Below are 1,043 nucleotides of genomic sequence, written 5' to 3'. Positions count from 1 at the left end.
GTACTGAGGGTCCCAGTGACAGCTCTGGACCTCACAGTACTCTCCCACTGCAAAAGTAAGCCTAGAGGAATGGGTCGCAGTCTGGGATATAGGCTGGTTTTAATCTGTCGGTGGAGACCCAGGTGATTTTCCCGTCCACCGTGAGCTGATGCGCTTTTTCTCTCTAGGCTGGGGAAGGGGGGTCCCTTTATGCCTATTCTTATAAATGTATACTTTGCTGTTTTAAGGTCTTAGGCAATGTACTCTTTTCTTTATATGTCATATGTTGTCTTCGCCAGCATGATGTTTTCTAGTGCTCAACGGATGTCTGGAAGAGTTGTGGGCTTTTTCGTGTCTTGAAAAATGTCTGACGGTATTGTCAACGCTTGGCTGTGGAGTGCTTTTGCTGCCGATGCGTTGAATGCTGCGTACGGGGTTGATCTTAATCCCAGCAAGACCTGTGGTAATTCCTTTCTCCAACTATCGCCTTGTAATCTGGAGGCGAGTGCTGATTTGAGGGAGAGGTGCAGCCGCTCTACCATGCTGTTCGCTGCTGGGTTGTATGCTGTTGTGTGAATGAGTTTTGTCCCGAGGCTGGCAGTGGGGGAGCTCCATAAAGTGGGGGTAAAGTTAGCCCATCTATCACTTATGTACTGCGGTACTCCATGCCTGCTGACCCAGTCTATCAGTGCTTTCATACAACTCTCTGCTGTCTGCTGCCTTCCAGGTGTTGCTTCTGGCCATCTGGTGTTTCTGTCGATGATCATGAAGCTATGACTGTACCCCATGGAGGGGCAGGGGTCCCACAGTGTTGATGTGGATGTGGGCCAGTCGTCACTGTGTTGTCTGGAATTCTCCTATCCCCGTCTCTCTGTGGCTTGTTATTTTTGATGTTTAGCATGGGAGGCATTCTCTTGCCCACTTTTTGATGTCTGCTTTCATTTCCCACCAGATGTACCACTTTGACAAGGTTCGGGAGGTGGATTTGCCCGATGGGTGGAACAGTTGTGAGCGATGTTGAAGGCTTTCTTTCTCAACTCTAACGGTAGGTATGGGCGAGGGCG

The 1,043-nt window shown here is 49.6% G+C and overlaps 1 protein-coding gene across 1 annotated transcript; it reads right to left on the bottom strand.

Moving 5' to 3' along the window:
* Positions 1 to 296: 296 nt before the first annotated feature.
* LOC136853864 (uncharacterized) lies at positions 297 to 767 on the bottom strand. Its single transcript, XM_067129789.1, has one exon. It carries the CDS (start codon positions 765 to 767, stop codon positions 297 to 299), a length of 471 nt encoding a protein of 156 aa, XP_066985890.1.
* Between the last annotated feature and the right edge of the window lie 276 nt (positions 768 to 1,043).

Source organism: Macrobrachium rosenbergii, chromosome 28, assembly GCF_040412425.1.
Source record: "Macrobrachium rosenbergii isolate ZJJX-2024 chromosome 28, ASM4041242v1, whole genome shotgun sequence".
NCBI lineage: Eukaryota > Metazoa > Arthropoda > Malacostraca > Decapoda > Palaemonidae > Macrobrachium > Macrobrachium rosenbergii.
The sequence above is the reverse complement of the archived record's forward strand: the minus strand, read 5'-3'. Positions and strand labels throughout refer to the sequence as shown.

Excerpts from the sequence above, each read along its gene's own strand:
- LOC136853864 (XM_067129789.1), bottom strand. The coding sequence starts at position 767 with ATGGGGTACAGTCATAGCTTCATGATCATCGACAGAAACACCAGATGG.